General features: G+C 38.8%; 1 protein-coding gene and 1 pseudogene across 5 annotated transcripts in view; one reads left to right on the top strand and one right to left on the bottom strand.

Annotated features, from left to right (window-relative positions):
- Ppp1r12b (protein phosphatase 1 regulatory subunit 12B) overlaps window positions 1-22,370 on the top strand; it is a 216,560-nt gene that overhangs the window by 124,701 nt on the left and 69,489 nt on the right. For all 5 annotated transcript variants that reach the window (XM_060364341.1, XM_060364340.1, XM_060364339.1 and 2 more), the window contains 4 exons: window positions 2,119-2,322; window positions 4,009-4,198; window positions 4,279-4,391; window positions 6,081-6,122. In XM_060364341.1, coding sequence (XP_060220324.1) covers window positions 2,119-2,322; window positions 4,009-4,198; window positions 4,279-4,391; window positions 6,081-6,122 — 549 coding nt within the window. The remainder of the gene's footprint in view (window positions 1-2,118; window positions 2,323-4,008; window positions 4,199-4,278; window positions 4,392-6,080; window positions 6,123-22,370) is intronic.
- Window positions 9,000-10,806, bottom strand: LOC110559245 (small nuclear ribonucleoprotein F-like; annotated as a pseudogene).

Raw genomic sequence — 22,370 nt, 5'->3', positions numbered from 1 at the left:
TAGACTACTCTTAAATGGTTTAAAATTTATTTATGAAGAGAAAGGAAAAGGTAGCTAGAAAAGGAAGAGCCGAATATGTATAAATATCTTGTAATGAAACCTGACGTGATGGGTATGCCTGTAATTTAGGAGGTAGAGGTGGTAGGAGCAGAAGTTAAAGGTTAGCCTCAGATACGTGGTGATTTAGAGTCAGTCTGGGCTATATAAAAACTCTGTTACAAAAGAAAAAGAGAAAGAAAGAATGAAAAGAAAGAAACAAAGAAAGAAATTTTGTAGAAAAAGACTTAGTAGAAAGAGCAGAAGTCCACATGAGAACTAAAAAGGGTCTTCTGACTCAGAATGTGTATGTGAACTGTGAAAATACTTTGTTAGATTCTCAAGGGGATGTTGGGTCCCCCCCAAAAAAAATTATCCAGAAAGTAAATGTCCAATTCCTTAATGTGGCGGTGACCCAGCTGCTGCCTGCTTTCCTCAGTTTCACTCAATCACTGCTTTCCTCATTCTTCCACTCACTCAGCTTTGCTAAACTGCTAGCAGATACCTGCATCATACCAACCCCTATTTCTGAGTCTTTGGACAGGCTCTGTTTTAGCCACAGTGCCTTTTACCCCTCACACCCCTTCCATGGAAGTTCTTGTTGAGCTCAGAGGACAACTTCATATGTTAGTCATTGCCTTTGGAAATCCTGTTTGAGGCAGGGTCTCTTGTTTACCACTGAACATACCAGATGAACTGGCTCAACAAGCTTCCAGGGAATCTCCAGTCTGTACTTCCTATCTCCCCATAGGTGTATTTTACATGGGATCTGGAGATCCAAACTCTGGTCCTCTTACTCATTTATCTACTGATCTATCTCTTCATGTCCCAGTGTTTGTCTTAATATATATACAATCTTATGGTCATCTGTTTTTTTCATGTCATTTCTGGTAGATTAAAAGTTTCTTGAAAAGGGTGCTAGGTCAGTTGAACTAGTTCAATAGTTAAGAGTACTTCCTGCTCTTGCAGAGGACCCAGGTTTAGTTCCTATGACTACACCATGGCTTACAACCACCTGTAACTCCAGTTCCCGGAGATCCAATGCCCTCTTCTGGCTTCTGTAGGTTCCTGCATGCACATGGTATACATCAACTCAGGCAGGCTCACACACATACCTATAACTTAAAAATAAGTAAATCTTTGAAGAAAGATTCTTGAAAATAATCACTTGACTTGCCTTTGTAGTTTAATTGCTTAAGGACATTAATTATTTAAAAAATGAATAATGTTATGAATAGCTATTTTTTTAAGGCAGCTGTGAGGCTAGAGAGAGTCGTGCAGTGAAGGGTGCTTTCTGCTCTTGCAGAGGACCCCGTGTTGTCAGTTGACTGGCAACTACTTGTAACTCCAGCGGACACCCTCTCCAAACAATATACCTGTGAGCATACATAAGGAAATGTGTACCCATTTAGTACTCAGTAGCTGCCTTCCAGCTTTGGGACATGCCTCCTTTGAGGCTCTGAGAACATAACCGCTCGACTGGAATAATCTCACTGTCTTCTCAGTGATGTCCTACTCCAAGTCTCTGTCATTTGCTTTGCTTCTATCCTGCTGCTCCAAGGATCCCAGAGGAACATTAATTGTTCACACATCTGTGTGTGATTCCTAGAGTTACTTAGAAAATGACATTAAGAGAAAAAAAAAAAAAGAAGTCAGTATAGTATTTTAGAAAGTTTAATTGTTTTAGCCTACCTCTGAATTTTCCCCTTCTTGAACCAGATTTTAAAAGTTTGGTTTTTCCAATATTTACTGTTCAGAGAATAAGATGATAACCATTTGATCTTGGAAGAGGGTAAAGTTCACTCAAATAACTGAGCACAATTTGGTATGGACCAAGTGCATCTGCAAAAGAAGATATCACTGTTGACCTATTTTCAGAAGACCAAGTTAGGAAAGCTAAAGCAGAGTGTATGTAGATTTAGGTCTGAGTGCTCTGTTCACTGCAGTGCTTATTTTAAGCGTATGTAGCTAGAAATGGCCTTCTGTTGGGAGCCTCCTTTGGGTTGTTTTGGGAGCAGTTTCCCTGCTCACAAATACTCTGTGTTAATGTGAAACTGTCTTTACTGTTTGATATTTTTCCAGGGTGTTACCCTAACAGACCTTCAAGAAGCAGAAAAGACTTTCAGCCGGTCAAGGGCAGAGAGGCAAGCTCAGGAGCAGCCTGGGGAGAAGCTTGAAGATCCTGGTGGGCTTGAAGAGAGCATCAAAAATCAGGAGCCATCAGCAGCCCCAACAAAGGAAGCTGGGGAGGGCCAGCAACCTTGGGGCAGGAGTCTGGATGAAGAGGTGAGCTCTTCTGCTGGCATGCTCTGCTGCTGGCCTGCTCTGCACCACAGGATAATTTGATGAACCTTCATTAGTGTGGTTTAAATGCTATTCTGCCTTGCAGTAAATCATTCCTAAAAGACACTGTGTATTTGTAGCTTTGGGGGGCAGACCTATTTGGCTGAAAAAAAATCCTAAGGACTTTGGTTTCTCTTTTCTCCACAGAGTTTACTAATGTTTTTGAGTAAATGCCATACCATTCTGTAAAGAGAGGATATAGTACAATAAAATGCAAATAAGATGTAAGTGTTTTTATGCCAGCCATTGTTCTAAGTTCGATTTAATCTTCAGGAGACCCCTCTAAGATCAGTATTAGTATTCCTGTTTTATAGCTGAGGAACTTTAGTATCACAGACCAAGTAACTCCCCTTACATTCTACACATGGAGGAGTAGATCAGTAAGGATTTGAGTATAGTCAGTCTGATCCTACAGCTTGTTCTAATGTGTTGCTTCCCAAACTCCTGGGAGTCACCATCTGTGTGGACACGTGTCTCTAGGGAAGGTGGTATTCATAGAGAGGGCCAGGTGTATGCTTAGGGCAAGCATACTCGGGTTTCAGTTGTAACTGTTGTCTCTGTAATTACCACTACTTCTCTCTCAAAAGTGTTCTAGTGTGGGTTGGTAAGTATTATGGTCACTGTAGTGATGAGAAGAAGGGATCTCTCTTGTTGGAACTCTGAGTGCTAAGTTCTGTGAACTGATATTATTATGCATTTTGTTGCTTTTGTTATTATTTACTGAATGCTGGCTCCCAGAGAGTGTTCATATATACCCAACACATTTTCTAATTAAGCCCTCAGCATCCTGTATGAGCATGGTCTATCCCTATTTTACAGATGAGGAAGCTGAGGCCCAGAGAAGTTTTTCAAGGTCACACAGCTACCGCCTGCTGAGGATAGACTTTAAGCAAAGTTCTGCCTGACTCCAAAACCTCTGTACCCCATTGTTTCTTTCTTTATAATTTAGAAGTACGTAACCTCCACATTATGAGCCTAATATATACTAAGAATTTATATCTTGAAGAATCTTTAGTTAAATAAGTGTAGGCTAATTGTTTACTTCTATGTTTTAACTCTCAAAATTTTTTTCAAAGGGGAAAATAAAAATTTTTTAAAGTTTCAGGAAAGTAGTAGTGGAATAGCCTTGCCTAGCATATGTCATGCCTTGGTTTGATGCCTAGGACATAAGAAGAAATGAGCTTTTTAGTGAGTCGTGTGGCATATTGGTGGATTACAGACAATTACTCTCTGCCCTCGGGCCATTACTACACTCTTGTTTCTTCACACTACTGAGCTCTTTTTTTCCCCTTGACCTCTGCCTTTGAGCACTCCATCTTAAAAACAGCATTGCTCTTTCCATTTTCAAGATCAAATGAGTTTTTATTGACACTGAGCTACTTAATACCCTTTGGTCATTTTAGGAACACTTTGTCTCAAATGCTGTGGTCATGCTATCCTCAGATATAAGGTCAGCAGTTGTTCGTTTCTGGCCACTTACTAACTCTAACGCAGCTGATAGATACTGATTGAACATCAATTGTTAATAAGTCTTCTAAAAATTGAAAAAGCCTATTTTGAGGACACCTACTGTCCTTATCCTTTGATTGAGCTTGACCCCTAATATCTCATCCTGTGGATTATTTCTAGCCTATCTATCATCGTCTAAGGTGTCCAACTCAACCAGACAAACCCACAACACCAGTGTCTCCTTCTGCATCAAGACCCTCATTCTACACTAGTTCTCACTTACTACAGACAAGTAGAGCTTCAGTCCCTGATTCTGAGAACTCAGAGACCACCACAAACACTACAGCCACAAAGGAAATGGATAAGAGTGGTACGTATAGTTTCAGAAGCAACTCCCCAGTATATGTGGCCAGATTTTTAAGAGCCACATTGTGTGTTATCTTTGGGCAGAGAAAATAGAAGCTGATTTGGATGATCAGTCCTCTAACAGGCTGTCTACCCGAGAGAGGAGGCGACCTAAGGATCGACGAAGAGGCACAGGCATTAACTTCTGGACAAAGGACGTAAGTATATTGGTCTATATGGGGCATACCATATCACCTGTGGCTAGCAGCCTTCCTGCTGAGATCAAAAGAAACAGCCCCATGTGGTAGCACAATTGTCATAGAGATGACAAAGAATTTTTACTAAGAAGACAAGAAGACTCATATGGGACTCATTTTGTATGTTTCTGATAAGTATAGAGTAGTGCTGAGCAATGTAGACACTCTGCACCTGATAAAGAATTTTGAGAGCTGGAAATTTGCAACTACCATGTAAGCAAGTAGGTAAATGTGGCACATTTTAGCAGTTCTCTCTAGTAGTTCCTAAAAGTCATGTAGTCAACAGTATCTTCATAGTGCCTATAAGCTTAGATTCTAACTATTCTAGGATAGTAAGAATTTTGGAGCTGGGCCTGGTAGCACATACCTTTTATCCCAGAACTCAGAGAGACAGAGACAGGCAGATCTCCATGAGTTTGAAGCCAGCCTGGTCTACAAAGCCAGTCCAGTACAGCCAAGGCTACCCAGAGAAACTCTGTCTCAAAAAACCAAAACAACAACAAAAAAAACAAAGAGGACTATTGAAGGAGGGGATGAAGAGATGGCTCCCTGGCTTAGAGTACTTTTTGCTCTTTCAGAAGAACCTGGTTCAGTTCTCAGTACCCACATGGTGGCTCATAGCCATCCATACCCCGGTTTCAGGTATCCAACAGACACACACGGTATGCATACTTGCATGCTGGCAAAACATTCAGTTGTGTAAAGTAAATATATTTTTTTTCAATTTTTTTGAAAAAAAAGTGTTTAAAAAATTTCAAAGGACTGAAAATCTGTACATTGATACAAGTTTATCTGACTCAGTTTTACCTTTCAGGAGGGAAAAGGATCGGATAGTAGAGAACAGGTCACCAGTGCTTACTAATCACAAACACAGCACACACTTTAATGTACTCCCTTTATAGCTGGTTCTAACTTACTAGTGTTTTTTAATCCAAGTGGCCAATTCCCTAAACTAGAGGTCCCTGGTTCCTAATGACACTGTTGAAGATTAGAGAAGACTATTCAGTGAGACAAGAAGTGTAACAGCAGTAATACATTACAAACCATCTTTCAGCAAAAATGCATTTCTTTGTCTTAGGACTAAATTGATAGTGTTTGTTTTGGTTTTGCCAGTGCTGGGGATTGAACTTAGGTCCTTGCACATGCTAGACAAACAAGCACTCTACCAATAAGTTGCATCCCCAGACCATATAGGCTGATAACTTTCACAGAGTGAAATGAAGTCTTGCTTTTTGAAAAATACCTTTTTCAGCTGGGTATGGCGGTGCACACCTGTAATCCCAGCACTCAGGGAGGCAGAGGCAGGTGAATCTCTGTGAGTTTGAGGCCAGCCTGGTCTGCAAAGAGAATCTAGGACAGCCCAGGCTACTCAGAGAAACCCTGTCTCGAAAAAACAAAACCAAACCAAAAAAGAAAAGAATAATACCTTTCCCCACCTGTATTTGGTTTGACAGTTTTACCACAGTGATGTTTTTAAGTCCCCTGCCTGTGACAACTGTTGAAAGTGGCAGTAGTAGCATCACTTGGCTTTCAGTTTTCGTTGCCCACATTTGAAATGCCAAGAAGTATAATTGATAGGAATTGACTTGTTGTTTTCAAAGAGGTCTGTCTGTGACTGTGATCCTTCTTTTCCTTCCATTTTCATTTCAGGAGGATGAGGCAGATGTCTCTGAAGAGGTCAAAGAAGCATGGGTAAGTGACAAACTGGTGACACACGGTCCCTGTAGGGCTCAGTCTTGCCCTTAGGCATACAGTTTTAGGAGATGCAGATCTATGCAAACATGGGTTGAGGGTGAAGATGAGCATTCCTCTGGGGATGTAGCAGGGGCTCATCGGTGCTGCTTTTTTCTGTGGTGTAGCACTCATGTTCTTGATCAACTTTCCAGTCTGGCTGTGCTAGCTGCCAGTTGTCATCACTGATGTAGTAATCCACTGATTACTGGATTGGATAAAGTACTTTGAAATCTTGGGAAGAAAAGTAAAAAGGGAGAAAAGTTCCTAATGGTTCTCCTCTTACATTCTTACAGAGAAGAACGTAAATGTAGAGAGCACAAAATTTGAGGCCATTTAAATGTTATTTATAATGGTTTTTGAGTGAGGGTAAGCACTTCACCTCTTTTGTAACTCGACTTTTTGAAACCCAGCATCCATCTTCCCTCTGCACTGAAAGGCCTACGCTCAGCATTCCCCTCTGAACTACTTTTATACCTCTAAACGCTGGGGTTTTATTTGCAGGAAAAAGGGAGTTTAGTTTTAGTAAAAATTAATACAAACCCATATGTTTTACTTTTCAAACCATGTAAAATAATAGGCTTTTAGCACCATACAGCTTATTATTGTATCTTTAATCTCAGAATATATTTAATGATCATTACAGAAAATCAACAACTAGCTCATTTTTAGACATAAGTAGCGAATTGTCATGTTCTATCTAAATAGTTCTATTCAAATAGGATCCCAAACAGTAATTGTATGGTGGTATATGCTTATAATCCCTTATGAGTTTGTGGTAGGAAGATCACAAGTTTTTTGGTTTTGTGCATATGTGTGTATTTGTGTGTGTTTGGGGGGGTAGGTGTGGGTGGAGTAGCAAATGTGTGCACATGTTATATGGAGTCATTTTCCACCTTAGTATTTGACAAAGGATCTCTCACTGAACCTAGAACTTATTAATTGAGCTAGACTGACTGGTTAGCAGATTCTGTGGATACCAAGTGCAGGGATTACAGACATGCAGTGCTATGTCTAGCCTTTTTATGTAGGTGCTAGGAATATGTACTCAAGTCTCCTTTGCAATCTAAGCTATCTCCAGCCCCTCTATGGCAAATTTAAGGCCAGACTGGGGTATGTAGTAAGACCTTGTCTCAAATGGGGAGGGTGGGGTGGTAATTAATAATACAGGTAAGAACTGTCTCCCTTGATTGATGTTGAGGCATGAAACAAGGATGAATTGTATTGTTTAGAAATAACACAGAAGAATCCCTTGAAGCAGGAGTGTGTGTGAGAGAGAGAGAGAATATTCAAGCAAGCCTCTTCTTTAAGGGATTTGGACAGGCTTTTGGAGACAGAAAGGTTCCTTTGGGAAACTGTGCTTAAACAGAGAATCAGAGTAATAGATTACAAAGCACTGGAAGGACCATAATTACCAAAGGATTAATACAGGCCATTTAGATCCAAGGAATTACAGGGAAGATTTTATTGTCATAGAATGTCCTTGTCAATAAAAATCTCTGTTTATACTAAACTTCTGGGCATGGGAAAATCCTCAGCTAGGGTACATGAAACAAGAATTAAAATATGATCTTGATACAGTGCTTCTTAGGGAATTTCATTTTAAGACTATTAAATTAAACCATGGAGAAGACTTTCTGGTTTATATAGAAAAAAACATGGACTATTAACATTTGAGACAAAAGTCATTTGCCAGGCTAAAAAATAGTCCATTTATCCAATTGTTTGTGACATCTACTAGTGTTTTCCATATGCCAGGGAGACTCAGTTGTTACTGTAAGCAAACAGTACCCCTAGATGGGTACCTTTGCATTCATGTAGGGCCAGTAGGGTTAGTCCTAGCACTTTTCAGCATTACTCCGAGTTCGGCAAAGAAAGGCTGCTGGTGAGTAAGCATAGATGAGGCTGTCTTTTAAAATGGTCTTGTTTGCTTGTTCCATTACTTGTTATCTACTTTCCTTCCTAGTTCACTCTTTGCTAATGCTAATAGGCATTATCCATATGGGTCCACAGTTAAATACACAGTGATGACCCAAAATAAATTACAACACTCCTATCTAAAGACTGTCAGAAGTATCCAATGACTCTTAGGACCATCTCTTTCCTGTACCATACTGTCCCTCCATTAGGCAGTAAAGTTGACTCAGCTCTGAGCAGTCAATATGCCACTCAAGAGATGAACGTGCCATTGAAGTGGCACTGTAGCTAGGAACCAAACTCAGTGTGGTACTGCTGAGGGCTCAGTGCAGTGAAACGGTATCTGCTATTGAGGTTGTGCCAGCTCCTCTCTCTTCGAGGGTGCTGATACCTATTGTTTTTAAAGTTGACTCCCCCCAAGACTCTGACATCTATTTTGCAACTGAAATATAATTTATAATCAATAAAATGCATAAATTCAAAATGCACCATTTAGAAAATCTTGACCTATACCTGCCATTATAACTACCACCTGGCAGGATATATATCTTCCATCACCTCATAAAGTTCTCTGTTGTCCTTTGCAGTCAATTCTTTGACCCCAAAGGCAATCATTTTTCTGATTTGTCACCACAATTTTGTATGGACTCATTCAGTGATATTTAATTTTAAGAAACAAACTTTAATGGTTATTATTTCTACCTTATGTCTCCACTTGTGATTACAGCAAAATGATTCCCAATATATATGATTCTTTCTTCTCTTTCTAAATGTTTCAGAAGATTACTTACTGTTTCACTCACCTGCCAATGACAGCTGAGTGGCTAAGAAGTGGCCTTCTGTGTAACCTAAGTTCTGCTGACATCACTAAAATTCATTTCCTCTTGTAGGTACTTAGGAAAATGTAACCAAGATTTATATTTACATGATATCCATGGCCAAGGATAGCACTGATGTTTTCTCACATACTGAGTAGATGAGGAGGAGGACAGTCACTTGTGTTGCTGTCTTTGTGACCCTAAGGAACACAGTGATAAGTCTAGCGAGCTTTTTAAGCTCAGCAGAATAAATGGTTATGGTCAAAACCCACTCCACTGGTAAATCCACCACCTAGTGAAACTGACAAAGAATGTGTAATTTGAAATCTCAGTACCTCCTTGACAGATGTGTTTAAAGCAGTTCTGTTTCATAGCCACATTATGTAACAGGTAGTTTCTGGAAATCTTTAGATATCCTGTTATACTACATGGAAAAAAAACTGAATTTAAATGTTAATGTAAATGTCTTTATATTCCGGAGTGTGCTTGGTGTTTAGTAGTAACCCTTTTTTATCCGTGGGAAGTATTTTCAAAGACCCCAGGTGCCTGCCTAAAATTGAAGGTAGAACTGTGCTGTACACGTACTATGCTTTATGTACCTATGGTGAATTTTAGCCCACAAGTCAGTCACAGTAAATAATAATAAAACTAGAACATTTGTAACTATATGCTGAATAAAATGGCCAGCATCATTACTCCGGACAGTACTTAGTAAAACAAGGGCGTCTTGAACGCAAGCACTGGAACCTTGATGTCTTAGGCTTGGTGTGGTTGCTAAGAAGGCTCCTAAATGACTAATGGGGGACATGGCAGGTTCTGGACAAAGAGATGACTCATGCTCCAAGCAGGACAGAGCAGGATGCTGTGTGATTTTATCACACTACTCAAAATAACACACAATTTTTTTAAATATATAAATTGGCTATTCTGGAATTTCTGTTTAATATTTTCAGACAGTCCAACTATAAGTAGCTAAACTGCAGGAAAGGTTTATGTGGCTATTATAGTAGTCACAGTCTAGAGTCTGCTCTGAAGCAACCATAGACACAGTGTTTGGATCCTTTCCATCCTTTTCCACCTTCATCTTTGCCCTGCCCATCGCTTGATGTGAAGTTTGCTTGTTCTTCCCATTTACTATTCTGGGACATTCTGCTTTCCAACCCAATCCTGTTGTATAATTGACTTTATCACTAGAGGGCACAAGTAGTCAGCAAAAAAGATGTTTGTGAGCAAGCAGAATGATGCCCTAAAAAGAAGCAAAATCAAAGGCAAATTGTTTTTGTTTTAAAGGAATCATTGAGGAATGATAGTTCAGTTTAATAAAGTTCAATATAATAAAGACATCTGCCTTGTAACTTTTTGTATCATGAGTTATAAGATAATTTAGAGCTGACTTGGTTCAAGAACCTAATCTCACAGTTAAGAAAAGTAAGGCCTAAAGAAGCTAATTATTTGGAGACATGAAATTTCTAGGTGACCCTAGGGCTTGCTTCAGGGAACCTTTTTATGAAACAGGAGTGGCACAGCCTTGAAAATATGGCTTATATCTTTGTTATATCCTGTTCATCCATTTGAATTTTTTTTGAAAAAAACACACACACAAATCTTTATTGCATAGAAATTCATGTACATAAAACAATACCAAAGATGCTTTTCTCTCATTTTCCCATTTTCCTCCTCCTCTTCAATGTGTCTGTATAAAGGACACTATTACACCTTATTAGGACTTCACCCAGTTGTCCAAACAATGCCCCATCTATATAACCTTTTGTGTTTGCAAGTTGCATGTTCACGTAGCCATCCACAGAGACCAGGTAGCCCTTTTATTCCATTCCCCACTTAAACTTTACCATCACTGGCTTTCCTGTCAGTCCATTGAGAAAAGGCTTGGGAGTGAAGGGTAAACTCATCATGAACACCTGCGAGTGCTGAGCCTCACTAACCCTAACCTGCCACTGCTGGCCTCTCGTGACTGGAGCAGCTGCCGCAAACCTGAACGAACCAGCACTAAGAGAAATGCCCGTTTGGATTTTTTTTTACCTAGCAGGTTACATTTGAATTGACTTGCTAGTAGCTTCTGACCCGCTTTAGTGAAGGAACATCTTACAGAACTTAGTAGCTACTCAGAGACTATCAAGATTCAGTAAGAGCATCACCATCCTGTCGTCCTTCACACAGGTGGGTAACTATTTCTGTCAGGAAATGAGAGGTAACATCCTTTTGTTAGGAAAGTCTATCCCCACCTGTAATTCCCCAAAGCTGTTCTAGGAGAGTCAGATGATACACAATCTGAACAAATTCGTTGAAACTTTACCCTGTGTGTAAGCAGTGGAACTATCCTAATCCTGAGTGGTACTAGTAGGTTGAATCAATAACCATCCCTTAAAATGCATTGTGGATTCAAGGTACCTACCTGTTCTAGACAACTGGTAGTCTGCTAGCAGAGAGCTCTGTTGGTAAGGTACTCTTAAAAGCGGTAAGCAATTTAATGTAAGCATTTTCCAACTAAATAAATGAGAGTACAGCTTAACTTTTCTGCCAAGGCTTAGTTGAATGTTAACAAGAAATCAAAGCTCAGAAATTCCTCTAATGCCAACCACTAAATGCACTTCATATTTTGTGTTGCTTCCCTTTTGTTCATCTTCTCTTCTTTCTCTCAGTAAGTGCTCTTATGTCCCTTTTGTGGTCAGGCATTTTTCTAGATTCTGAGGATACAACAATGAAGAAAAAGTCCTGTTCTTCTAGAATTTACTTTCCAATAAGAGAGACAGGCAATAAACAAATACTTAAATAGGTGATAAGTGCTATGGAAATACAGAGTAAAAGGGAAAAGAAGTGTCATGCAGATTAGGAGTTTCACATTATGGATAGGACAGTGAGGCCAAGCTGCATTGACAAAACAGGATTTTAGCTTAAATTAAAGAGTATGAGATGGGAAGTTACATTGGACTCATAATGTGAAAGCAAAAGGAACAGCAATCACAAAGACCCTGAAGCAGGCGTACCCTGCATGTTTGAGGACAGATTGAAAAACAAATGGGGCTGGGAAAGAAGGAAAAGAAGGGCAAACAGAACAGATGATATCACTACCATAGTGTCAGCATTTTGTGTGCAGGTGTAGGTACCTGTTGTAGAGTTTTCATACCAAGAGTGATGTGCTTACTTATGTTTTATAGATTCTGCCATATTGAAAAATATACTCTGAGGGAATACCAATGGAACAAGAATGTCAGTTAGAAGGCTGCTCCCATAACACAGGAAAAAATAAATGAAGGTGGTTTAAGAACCAAGTTGATAGATTCTAAAGAGTTACATTCAGGATGTATTTTGAAATCGGAACTACCTACATTTACTATTGGTGTGAAGAAAGAGAAGTGAAGGTCAATACTAAAGCCTTTAGCTTTACCTTAATCTCTAATGGTGGAGTCTTATAGCTGAGATGGAGAATGCAAGAACAGGTCTGGCAGAAAAAAGGCAGGCGTCTGGTTTGGTGTTTAGCAGTGCTGAGCTTAGTAGGTTGAGCTGACATATTTTTTTTTCAATGCAGTTTATTCAGGAACCTTGAACAATCATGGACCCTGGGGAAAGCCAGCCCACAGCTTAAATAGCCTCTGGGTAGCCAACCCCAGCGTGCCACGTGGGCAATGCAGATAGGTCCACATACATGGAAGCAAGCCAGATCCTCAGCCTTAGCCAAATGTGGAGTTGTTTGTGACAGAGAGCACTCACCATTGGGAAGGTGGAAGGCGGAAACCGAGCTGACATATTTTTACATGGAAATGTCAAGAGAGCAGTTGAATGTAAATATGAAGTTCAAGTTAGAGGTCCAGGCTGGATTATAAACTCGGATGTTAGTAAACATACAGATAATCTCTAAAACCATGGGATTGGATGCGGTTACCAAGAAAATAACTGCAGAGAAGGGATCAAAGATAAAACCCTGGAGCACTGTGAAATTCCTAGCAAGAAGACTGAGAACTATCATGGGAGAACAGTCTTGGCTCTTGGTTTTAAGAATTTGAGTACATTTCCACTTTTTCCAAATAAAAAAACAAAACAGAACAGTACAGTAAGTTGCTTTAGTTTTGTTCTTTGCTGTGTTTTTTACTTATACAGTGATATTAACCATAAAATCTGCTCTCCCTTTTATCAGAGTAGTATGAGAAAGCTGACTATCACAGAGCCTGCTCTCCCACCTTTTGAAATAGAGACCACTGCCTCTCTGCAGATCTTACCCAGAGCATTGAGCCTATTCTTGAAGAATCACAGGGGAGTTGCTGGTTAACCATGAAAATTGTTGAGTTGACTCACCCCTTGGTCCCCTTTGCATTATCTTATTTTTCTCTGCTTTATTGTATTTTTTTATTAACTAGCTCTTTCATTTAAGTTATGAAGCCTTTTTTTAAAGAAACATTTATTTCTAGATGCTACTGAATTCTAGACTTTGAATTAATTTGTGATGGCTCAAATAACCATCATAGGTTGAGTTTATAACTGAACAACTTAAACCCATTGAGTTAAATATCTCATTTTGAAGATAACAGAGCAAATGCAGTGACTCAGTGGGCCTGATGACCCAAGTTTAGTTCGAAGAATCCATGGTGAAAGAAGAAAACCAACTCCTAAAAGTTGTCCTCTGACCCTCATACCTGACTGTGGCACATAAAAGCCCACACACTTTTCTCTGTCACATACATATATACTACATAGTTAAAAAGAAGTAAGTCACAACAAAGGCCCAGAGATAAACTGACACAAGGATAGCAACATTCCATTCCTAGTTCACACTGTCACACTGCCTTCCATGTATTTTATGTCTGTTATTTGTCATGTATCTCAAACTGCTGTGTCAGGCAGTAGAGCATAGAAGCCAAGTACAGACCAAGGAACTAAGTTCCCTGCATGTAAATTCCATCTTAACCACTGAAGTAATTTAGATAAGATACTTCTCTTTGCTTCAGTTTCCTCATTTGTAAACTGGAGCTAGTTATAGTACCCACTGTTTGGCTTATGTAATAAAAATGAAGCTAGTACATGTAAGTTACTAATGGTGATTCCTAAGTTTCTAAGTCAGTCTAAACCATGGCTTTGGGGACTTTCATCGACCTTTACAATCATGGGATTTTACAGTTATCTACTACTTTTCCATTAAAGAAAAGTTATATGTAGAGTTGAGAAATAGCCCAGATTCCTCTCTATCACTAATAGGAGTACCTTTTATTGCTGTTAGTTCATTTTAAGTCAGGGACTCACTATGGAACTCACCCTCCATCCTAAATACTGGGATTACCACCACACCTGGCTTTCTGAGATGTTTTGAGGGGATTTTTAGGAAATGCTGAGGTAGAAGGAAAGGGAAAAAAGGGGGAGTATAGGAAAGAAGAGGACCTGAATGTTTCAAATTTCACTCAGAATCCCAAGAGCTTCCAAGCAAATGAAATCCCTCCAGACTGCTCACAATGACTTGCTTGCATTGTTGTGTCCAAATTACTGTCCTGTCTTTGCTTTTCTTCTGTGGATTTTTCCAACAGTTTGGTTTATACAGGTCTTTTCTAGTTTTCTCCTCCCTCCTCTCTAGATGAATTTGTGCTATTTCCCTAATCTTTCACAACTGCTTCTGGGTATTTGCTGGTTCTTTTCTCTCAAGCAGTATTTTTTTCTTTCTTGTGTTACTTAATCTCATGAAGCACCTTTGTCTGTTCACTATCTGCCACTGGGCAGTGTCTTGGCCTTTCTCCTTTTAGGTAAAATCCTAGGTCGGTTTTGCCTTTTCCTCTCTATTGGAGCCTGATTGCCTAATATGGTAAGGTATTTCCCAGACAAGACTGTACTGTTGCGCTGGAACAACAGCTCGCCTGAGTTTAAAGACACGGCAAGTAAGCTATCAGATATACGTAGTTATTTATGCAGTAAAGTAATATTTTTATAGGACAGTATATAACAACCACAATCTTTCTTTCTTGGTATGCTTTTCTCTTGCTTTTAACAGAGTTAAAAGGATAATAAAATACAGATTTTCTCCACTCAACGTCTTTATCTTTGTACAGATAAAGGAAAGAATAAATACATAAAAGCACCCAGAATGAGAGAGTTTTGCGATGTCTGAGAAAGTTGATAACTTGATAATGTTCATAAGTTTTTTTAAATAGGGATAGATTTAATAAGTGATAACTATTATGAGCAGTTCTCTGAGAACCAGCCCCAGGGAACTGGCAAGCATTCTGTTTGTAGAATAACAAGCTGTCCTGGGCTTGTGCAGTTTGCAGCAGTGGCAGTTGAGAGCAGAGAATGGAGATGGGTAAATGGCAGTCAACCAGCTCTGTCTGGGAAGTTGCTTGCCATGCAGTGTGCACTGAGGAATCTTCCCTAGTGGGCCCAACCACCCTGACCTGGAAGGACCTTTGCTTCCACTATATATTTGCACTTATTTTGTAACTGTAGTTTCTTAAAATACTGCAGATGCTATGGTTTTCTATATATGGATTGTGCCTTGCTCTAGCCCAGGCTGCATAAACCATCTCAAGGACAAAGTTTCTTTTGGCATCTTTCTTTTATGAGCTCCATTAATTTTAGGCCATGCTGTTGCCAAGGGAATCTTAGTAATCAAAGCTCACGTGTACTGCTTGGAAACCCTGTATGTTTGGACCCAGTGTCATGTTACATCAGCGAATTCTCCTTTAATCAGAAATCTTAAAGATTGAATAAACTGGCCTTCAAGGTAATCTATTTGGGCTTCCTTTAAATGCCTTATCTGAAAATGTGGAAGATTTACCAACTATTAGGAAAGCTAATTAACCTCCTGACCTTTTCTTTTTTCAACATTTCTTCTTTCTGCCTCCAGTTGCCTCCAAGGCATTAGTTTTTGTTAGAACCTGTAACTGTGTTTTTGTTGGAGGCATACTCATGAGCTTGAAATTCAGAGTGGAGGGTTTTCTTAGATTATAAAAAAAAAAGGTAATACATTTCATTAGAGAAATTTTATGAAGTATAGAAAAGTATAAAACTGGTTCTCAAAAGCAGCAGGAAAACTTTTAGAGGTGGTTGTAAAAGTGCAGTGTTTTCAGGGGACATGGTGCTGGAGGAGCGTGTGTGCAAGTACCGGGAAGGGGAGAGGTACTTCATATGTGATGCTCCATATGAAGCACTTCCTTAGGAAATCTTAGTCTGAAATTAAAATCCTTTTCTGTATAAATTCAGTTGGTAGAGGAAATTCTAAAAGATCAGGCATCACATAAATTAGGGAGAAACCATACCCTCTAATCCCTGATGGCAGTGCCACTTGGATAATGAAGGCATTTATAAGAAGTTCTGCATCTGCATCTTCCTTCATAGTAGTTTTAAGGTAGTCAAACCTGTGCTACTTCATTATATCTTAAATTATTATTGCTCCAAGAATTATATATATATATATATATATTACACTTTATGTGTATATGTGTTAATTTGTAATATTTATATGCTAGAGGTATAGCTCAGACATGAGGCCGATTATATTCCTACTACCAAAATAATGTATGTGTATGCTGGTATAAATTTCATTATAAATTACTCTTCTTTTATTTGTTAAATTTTATAGCTTCATTTCAGAACAGTAAAGGTGAGAGAATTAAAATATTTGTCATAAAAGAGCATTTCTTCTTCCATAAAGAATTTTTTTAAATTATGGACAATTATGTAGGCGACATTATTAACATGCTGATGAACTAGACTAGAGAAAGGGCTCAGTGGGTAGTGGTACCTGCTGCCAAACCTTGGACCAGCTAAATTTGATGCCTTGAACCCACATGGCAGAAGGAGAGACTTGACTCTCTTACTAGTTGTCCCCTGACCTCCACACATGTACCACAGTTTATGTACACATATGTACCCATACAATCAGTAAGTAAAAAGAACTTTAAAAACACTTTGATGGTTCCTGTTTGTATTTTTCAAAATGTTTCTATTTTTCAGTATGTATTCGAAACTAACCTAATGATATTCTTGAAAGAAGGATCATTTTCTACTTGAACATTCCTGAGACCCCGTCATTACCATGATGACAGTTTCATAAGGTTGTCTTCAAAACACTTGGGTTCAAGTCTTTTATCAAAGTAGTCAGTCGTCTGATGACTTTGATCATAAGAGAGCCTCCAGCAATAATTGTTCCCTTTTGAGTTTTAGTCTACGGGCTGCCTTGGTTACAGAAGTATTCATTTCTTCTGCTGATAGCAGGCTGGAGAGCTCTAACCATGGCTTAGGCTTAGCTAATGCTAGTGTTCTAGCCTCATGATTGAGGTAGAAAGCTTAGTGTGGGATTTGAAGCCCCTTTTCAGCAAATGAAGTGTTTATAGATTTACCCCAGCAGGAATGTTAAGCTTGTGGCACTAACAGATGTTACTTCTAGAAGTGCTGTTTTATTTTAGGTAGGACCTAAAAGATTATGTAAAGATAAATGGTTAGAAGTCATCAGTTCTAATTTTTCTCCTACCATCTTGTCGTTAATAAAGCATATTTAAGTATTGGATAACATCAGGAGGGGAGAAGGGAGGGGCTTATGGGGGGATACAAAATGAATAAAGTGTAATTAATAAAAGTTAAATAAAAATTTTTTAAAAAAAAGAATTGGATAACAGTCATTTAGTGCCATGAATCTCTTAGGAAAAGCCATAGTTTCATATCTAAATATGATCCTTTATACTGTATAAGTGTTTACACAGAACTGCTTTAACAGAATATGGGCTTTTAAAAAATGTTTGATTTGTGTGTGTGTGTGTGTGTGTGTGTGCGCGTGCGCACGCTTTAGAATTTTTTTTTTAATGTTTTGTTATAAACTTGAACTCTTCTGCCTTATACAATGCCCATGGGTTTGGCTACAGAGCAGAAAGGAGGTACATTTTGAAGATACTTCAGTTAAATCAAACACCACTGCCCATACCTATAGTTCAGTTACTTGGACGCTGAGGTCAGATGTTGCTTTATACCAGCTACTAAAGTGCTTATTATGGTGATGGGAACATACAGCTTTTATTATGCTTCTGAAATTTTTTAAGGTAATAGAAACATTTTAAGAGAAAAGTAATGTGTCTGGATATTATATCACCAAATGAAACTTTAAACTCTAATATAGCATTTTACCTAGGAATTCTAGGATTTTGGAAAAAAGAAATGCCAAGTTGGTAAGTCGTGGGACTGTCTGCTGTGACTTGAGTAGTCAGTTCCTTATTTGTTCAAATGTCAGGTATGGCTGCTTGCTGGCTGTTCTGAAGACTCAGCACTGCCTTTCTGAAGTCCATCAATCAGCAAACTTCTTGTAAAGGGTCTAGTGTTTTCTACTTTGGGGAACATTTAGTGTGTTATAACTGCTTGACTCTTTTGTTTCACAGGGAAAACAGCTTATAGGAAATATATGTCCGTGGAGTGGCTCTGTCCCAACCAAACTTTATTTATAAAATAAGCTGTTAGACTGGATCTGCCACAGTCTGGTGGCCTCTGTCACTAAGTTTGACGATGTCAGTATGATTCGTAGTGCGAGTTCTGTCATCTGGGCACCTGTCTGAATCATTCTTTACTTTCAGTAGTTTGTAGAGAAAAGGAAGTCATATGTTTGCTAGGATACATGTTGTTAGTCATTTTTGGACAGACATTAAAGAGAGGCTACTGAATAAGAAAATGAAGAGGAAAGGTTGTTGTTTCCATTTAGTTTAAATGTAGTTGCTCAGGGTCAGAGCTGTAGCTCACTTGGTACAACGCGCATGAATCCATGGGTTCAATCCCAGCCTGAGGGAACCTCATGTGAAGATGCTCACTTATAATCTCAGCACTCAGGAAATATGGGCAAGAGGATCAGAAGTTAAAGATCATCTTCAGATACATAGTGAGGCCAGCCTGAGCTACATGAGACCCTCTAATAATAATTATAATTTGGTTTGTTTATTCTGCTTCAGTTCATTGCCTTTTGAGGAGAAAGACTAAAATGAGTTTCCTGCTGTGTCTGTGTTCACTTTTCTCTTTTAATCCTATGCTTCCCTAACCTCACAAAGATCTCTGAGATTGGGTAGTAAAGATCACAGTCTAGGGATAGATGTGTGTTCACTTGACATTTAAGAAATCCTGTTGTATAGACTGTAGCAAAAAGTGATTTTGTCCTTTAGACACATGATTCTTTGAAGGGCGCTTTGAAAAAAAAAACAGTTAATTGCTGACATTAATTGCTAGTTACAGTTTGACTCTTTTAGTCAGGAAGAGAGTGTGGATACATACATACATACATACATACATACATATATACATACATACATAGTCAACTTTTAGCCTACTGAAACTTATGTAGGAGAAACTTTGGGAGTTTATAAAGGGGACATCAAACACCTTTAAAACTTTGACCCTTACTGCTTGAGATGATAGTAAAAGTAAATATTTGGAAAGAGAACCTGGAATCAGTTTTCCCAACATTAAGGATTCTGAAAGTAGGGGCAAGAAAAAAGCTAATTCCCATAGTGGAAGTTTATCAGAATGACTAGGAGGTTGACTTGGTGGTTTGAATAGGAATGGCCCCCATAGGCTCATGTGTTTGAAAGCTTGGCCATAGGGAATGGCACTAGTAGGAAGTGTAGTCTTGGAGTAGGTGTGTCACTGTCGGGGTGGGCTTTGAGCTCAAGCCAGGCCTAGTGGCTCTAATTTTCTTCCTGCTACCTTGGGATCAAGATGTAAAACTCTCAGCTTCAGCACCGTGTCTGCCTGTGTCTCACCATGTTCCCTGCCATGACAATAATGGACTAACCCTCTGAGCTGTATGCCAGCTGCAATTAAATGTTTTCCTTTATAAGAGTTGCCATGGTCATGGTGTAACTTCAGAGCCATAAAACCCTAACTAAGATAGGTACTAAAGGGGCCATTGGGCACACCACCATTTAAGGGGTAGGCAGAGAATTACTCATGAAAGATGTAAAAGAGAAAAGGTCAGAGAAGGAAAGATGCTTAAAGGGGGTGGGGGTCCACCAAGCACAAGAATAAAAACTTCAAGGACTATATTTGACAGAAACTTAATTTGAGATAGCTCAAGTGATCCTGGCCTGGCTTCAGTCTAGGAAGCTGGAAAATTATCAGTAGAGCTCTACTACCTTTCTGTATATATTACTAAGGAAGAAAGACCTTTTATATCCTAGCTCTATTGCATATATATACAATATAATAGATAATATAATATATATTACAAAGGAAGAAAGGCCTTTTATATTCTAGTGCACTGTGATGCTTGACCTTGCTTGGGACAAATACACTTTCTCAGAGCTAATTTCTACAGCCAGAGATTAGATGAGACTGAGTGAAAGAGGCAATAAAGTGTGATGGTTAAACTTGAACTTGAATTGAAGATATAGGTCATTAAAGATGGTTAAGTAATAATTAGCATGTACAAGGCACTGAGCACTGAAGGAGAACAAAAGAAATAGGCACACACACACACACACCCTTACCCCTTACTAAGGCTGGCAGAATTTGAGCAGATCTGATGATTGTATCATTTGGCTCATTGTGGTAACTGTACTCCAGTTTGCTTCCCTGTAACAGCCCTCAGTCATATTTCTGCTCTCTTTCCTTGTGGAGAACAGATGACAGATCCACATTCTTAACTCCTGTAATGATAGCCTAAGGAATGAACAGCACGCATGCTTGTACCTCAGAGGAACATTTTTCACATTAGGCTAACAGGGGTGAAGGGCTTATGTGTTGGATTAGTAATTGAAGTGACATGGTCAGTCTTTGTCAAGTTCTCATTGTAACATTCCTTAGGCCATTCTTTTTGTTTACTTACTATGCTTTTTACCTGTGTTCAGCTACATGTTACAGAGTACTTTCTTATACACAGCCTAATCCAGGATTGACAAAGTATAAAACCTCTATGCTTGTTATTTTTTTTTTAATTCTATGACAAAATATCTCTCAGAAACAACTTAATATTTGTGCTGCCTTACAGGCTAGAAGGCTCAGTGTGTGCTCACTTAGCTCTTTGTTTCTGATCCCTGTTAGACCGTCCCATTACACAGTAGGACTGGGTGGCAGCGAGGCAGAGAAAGGGTGAATACAAGGGACCCCACTTGATACTTCGCATCACCTTCCAGTAACGTCATCATATTATGAATCAACCAAAAAATTAATCACTGACTAGGTCAGAGCCTTCACAATTTTGTTTCTGGAAACACCATCACAGACGTTGGTATGCTTTGCTTATCCCCTAGAGATTTCTTACTATAGCTGGCACAGCCACCCACCCGTGTTCCTTTAGCTGAAGAACTTTCTATTAGACCACTGTTGTGGAGAGCAGCACATAGTTTCTGCGCTAATCTAGAATGGCTTTTGTGATGGTTATTCTTGGTTGTTGACTTAACTACATCTGGAATTAACTAAAACCGAAGTGACTGGGTACATCTGTCAGGGATTTTTCTTAATTAAATCTTTTGAGGTGAGAATATACATCTTAACTCTACAGTTTTTGAAGTGGGAAAGTTAACCTTTATTCTGGGCCACACCTGCTGAAAACCTATTTAAAGAACATGGAAGAAGGAAGCTTTTTCTCTTTGCCTGTTTGCTTACTGACAAGTCCATTCCTTCACTGGCATTAAAGCCTATTTCTTGTAAATTCCGGAATCTACTGATGACCAGCTGAAACATCCAGCCTCATTGACTGAGCAACTACTGGATTCTTGAATTTTCCATTGGTAGAGAGCCATTGTTGGACTAACTACAGCCTATAAGTCACTCTTAAAAATCCCATATGTATGTGTATACATGTATGTATGCATGGCTATCCATATATATATATATATATATATATATATATATATATATACACACACACATGTGTATATATGTGTATACATATGGAGAGAGAAGAGAAAGACATCCTATCAGTTCTGTTCCTTTAGGGAACCCTGATAAATACAGCTCCCTAAAAGAAAAGCATTTGAAGAATTATTACAGGAACCATATCCTCACAGATATTCCCTTTCCCACTTACATCATCATTCTAGAAATGTTTCACAGATAAAATTATATAGCAGATGAGAGTAATTAAATAGTCAGGCAGTGGAAGTTAGAACTTTCTACTATGAGTAAACTATGTGTCATAACCTAGCTTGCTCTGTGAATGAAATACTACCTGCTGTGTTTTTAGATTAGTTCCTTAAAGACATTATTTTTCTTGTTCTTTTATTATTTTGTTTCTGAAAATATTGTGAGGCAGTTTGGGGCTTTTACTCTCTCTGCAATCTACAGCTGAGTTTCAAAGAGCAAATTTGATTTATAATGTAGTGCTCATTAGAAAATCATTTCTGGGGACTAGGTATGATAATACACACCTTTAATCCCAGCACTGAGATAGCAGAGGCAGGCTGATCTTTGTGAGTTCAATACCAACCTGGTCTACATGTTGAGTTTCAGGACAGGCAGGACTAGATAGACCATGTCTTAGAAAAATAAATAAAAAGAAAGTAATTTC

This window comes from Meriones unguiculatus, chromosome 11 (genome assembly GCF_030254825.1).
Source record: "Meriones unguiculatus strain TT.TT164.6M chromosome 11, Bangor_MerUng_6.1, whole genome shotgun sequence".
Lineage (NCBI taxonomy): Eukaryota > Metazoa > Chordata > Mammalia > Rodentia > Muridae > Meriones > Meriones unguiculatus.
The sequence above is the reverse complement of the archived record's forward strand: the minus strand, read 5'-3'. Positions and strand labels throughout refer to the sequence as shown.